We start from the raw sequence: 3,119 nt of genomic DNA on the forward strand, positions 1-3,119 counted from the left end.
GGGGGGGGTCACTGGAAGTCATGGGGTGATTCAAGGGTGGAGGAGAATTTGAGGGGGCTCACTGGAGGTCATGGGTGCTGCAGGGGTAGAGGGGGATTTGGGGGGCTTGCTGGGAGCCATGGGTGCTGCAGGGGCGGAGGGGGCTTTGGGGGGGTTTCCTGGGTGGGGTCCCGGGAGGCAGAGGAGGAATTCGGTGCAGGGACTTGTCCAGCCCTACCTTTGCCCATGGGGGCCTTGCTGGCATCAGCATCTCCCGGGCCTGGCTCCGAGCACGGGTCGCTGGGCTCGTGGGCTCCATCGCCCAGGCCTGGCCGCTGCTCCTCATGGGTACGGTAAGAGCACCCCTGCCTCCGGCACCTCAGCCTGTGGACACAACGAGCCAATCACCGCCCGCCACAGCCCAGCACCCACCCAGGCCCACCACTAGGACCAGTGACCCCCATGCAAGAGCCGAGGTTCCCCAGCACCCACAGTGCTCCCCTGCCGCACAGGATCAGCCCCAAGGCAGCAGGGCCTGGGGGCCAGGGGAGAATCACTCCCAGGGGTCCGGCACTGGAGCTGCCATGGGGCTGAGCCCCATTTACCCAGCAGAGCCTGTTCCCTGAGAGAGGGCAGTGAGGGTGCAGTGGGGTGACGAGACAGACTGTGATGGCAGCATCCATGGGAAGCAGATGGGGGGGGGCAGAGAGCCCAAACGGGGGAAGGAGAGGTCCACAAGAGGCAGATGGGGGCTGGAGGGGCCCACGGGAGGCAGATGTGGGAACAAAGAGGCGTATGGGACACAGATGGGGGATGGACAGGGCAAAGACCTCTATTGGAGGCAGATGAGGGGTGATGGGGCCCATGGGGAGCAGAGGGCCCCACAGGAGGCAGATGGGGGATGGAGGGACCCATGGGGGGCAGGGGGCCCATGGGAGACAGAGGGGCCCACGGGAGGCAGATGGGGGGTGGAGGGACCCATGGGGAGCGGAGGGTGGGGGTGGAGCGTGACTCACCCGTATGTGTATCCTGGGGGCAGCGGGTAGGGGATGTGCCACCTAGGCATCAGGAAGAAGGTGCGGGTCAGGTGCCAGGCACTGCAGGCTGAGAGGAAGAGGAACATGGCTCGCAGGGTCAGGCCTTGCTCGTACAGCAGCTGGGGGTGAAGGAAGTTGTCAGCGGGTGCATACGGGGCCAACCTAGACTCAGTGACCTGTATTGTTCTTAAGATGGCTCCCAGAGGCTGCAGCCAGGATAGGGGCCCCCGTTGTGCCAGGCCCGACGCAGACTCATAGCAAGGGACATCCCGTGCCTTGAAAAACTCACAGTCTCAACAGATAAGAGGAAACTGGGGTACGGGGAGGGGAACTGACTCAACCTCCTCGCCCTTGTGTGTCAGTGACAAGGCCAGGAATGTGCTTGGTTTGCTGGTGCCTAGAGCCGGCCCTGCCTGTCTCTCCCTGTGTGTCTGGGCAGCACCTGGCACAATGGGGCCCTGATCTCAGCTGGGACAGGGCCTGTCTCTCCCTGTGTGTCTGGGCAGCACCTGGCACAACGGGGCCCTGATCTCAGCTGCGTTCCAGGAGCTACTCTACATGCTCTCGTGGCACGGGGTGGCTTGCCCATGGGCTGGAGAACCGGGGCTAAGCCAGCCCCTTACAGAATGGGCCCCGTCTGGGAGGAAGCAGGGCTTCCACTGCTCCCAGCATGAGGGGGTGACAGAGAGGAGATGCTCAGGCTCAGCCAGAGATACAAATCCGACACGCTGTGGCTGGCTTGAAGCAGCAAGCCTGGCTCCCTTGGAGACGCAGCCCAGGTCTGGGAACAAGGGCCGGGAACCCCCTAGCTAAGGGGAGGGAGATGCTGTCCTTGCGTTGGGGCCTGGAGGGCTGGAGTGTACCAAGGGACTGAAGAAATGGAGGGGGAAACATTTCAATTTTCCTCTGGCCTGTGTGGAGTTGTTGGCAAAGGGCGCCCTGTGAAGGAGACCGCAGGGGTGGGGTAACGCAGAGGCACCTCTGACCATGAGGGGGCGCACAGGAGGCAGTAAGTGGACAATATGCTGCACCTGGCTTCAAAACGGCTGCCTGGGATGGCTGCAGAGGTGCATGGGGTGCGGGGCACCCTAAGTCGGTAAAGCCTCTCTCAGGAAGCTGATCCCAGCTGCACTCGCAGCAGAGAAACGGGGTCCTGGAGCCTGAAGACTCGGCGGCATAGGGGCCACCTGGCCTGGTGTGGTGCACCCAGCACACTAAAAATGTACCACCTGGGGCAGAGCACAGGCAAGAGGCCCAGTACTATTTGCGGGTTACAGTAGCACATCAAGGGCTCTATGGAGATCAGGGCCACCTTGCGCTAGGTGCTGTAATCCAGAGGGAGACAGTTCCCGCCCCGGGGAGCCAACACCATCTACATGGACAAAGGGCAGGAGGGGAAACTGAGGCACAGACACGGGGTGGGACTGGCCCAAGGTCAGAGCAGGAGATAGAAGCCAGGTGTCCTGAGGCCCAGCTCAGTGCTTTCTCCACTGGGCCACACTGTCTTTCTACTCCCCTGGCTGCGGACAGCCCCAGTCCTGCTGCACACACACCAGTGGTTTTCTCTGGCGCCCCTGCTGGGCTAGATCTGACTTGCTGCCCAATGTTGCTCCCCCAGAGGGCCAGCTGGGGCTAGGCGCTGGCTGAGCTCAATCCTGCACAGGTGAGGCCAGTCTGGGGGGGATCGGAATGCAGTGCGAACCCCAGGGGCGTGCAGGAAGGGTGAAAAGAACCTGAACCTTTGCATGTCACAAGGTTTAGGAGGTGGCTGTATCTCAGGAAGTCCTTCCTTAATGGACCCCAAATTTGCACCTTTAACCCTCCCCTCAGCCCCCATGGAGCAGAGCTGGGGTTTCCAGGAGGTGGTCTGCCCCACCCTTCCCACCCTCCCTATTGCTGTCTCCTCCAGCCACCTCCTCTCCCCCCGGCCCGCGGAGCTAGGGCCCAGGGGCTCACCTTGACCACAAGGAAGACAGCGGAGGACGAGTCGAAGGCCCCATTGTAGAGGGTGATGATGGTCGAGCGGTGCTTCCCAAACAGGTTCCCCACCTGGAGGAACGATACCCCCCCACACACAATCATCATAGAATCATAGAATATCAG

The 3,119-nt window shown here is 62.2% G+C and overlaps 1 protein-coding gene across 1 annotated transcript in view; it reads right to left on the minus strand.

Moving 5' to 3' along the window:
- Positions 1-3,098, minus strand: part of SLC43A3 (solute carrier family 43 member 3) — a 6,900-nt gene extending 3,802 nt beyond the window's left edge. The window contains exons 1-3 of the mRNA XM_026660992.1: positions 2,973-3,098; positions 996-1,135; positions 218-363 (exon numbers count right to left, since the gene is read on the minus strand). Of these exons, the coding sequence (XP_026516777.1) occupies positions 218-363; positions 996-1,135; positions 2,973-3,098 (412 nt within the window). The remainder of the gene's footprint in view (positions 1-217; positions 364-995; positions 1,136-2,972) is intronic.
- Between the last annotated feature and the right edge of the window lie 21 nt (positions 3,099-3,119).

The sequence above is a fragment of the Terrapene carolina genome, unplaced genomic scaffold (genome assembly GCF_002925995.2).
Source record: "Terrapene carolina triunguis isolate 2854851 unplaced genomic scaffold, T_m_triunguis-2.0 Scaffold926, whole genome shotgun sequence".
In the NCBI taxonomy this organism is placed as follows: Eukaryota; Metazoa; Chordata; order Testudines; family Emydidae; genus Terrapene; species Terrapene triunguis.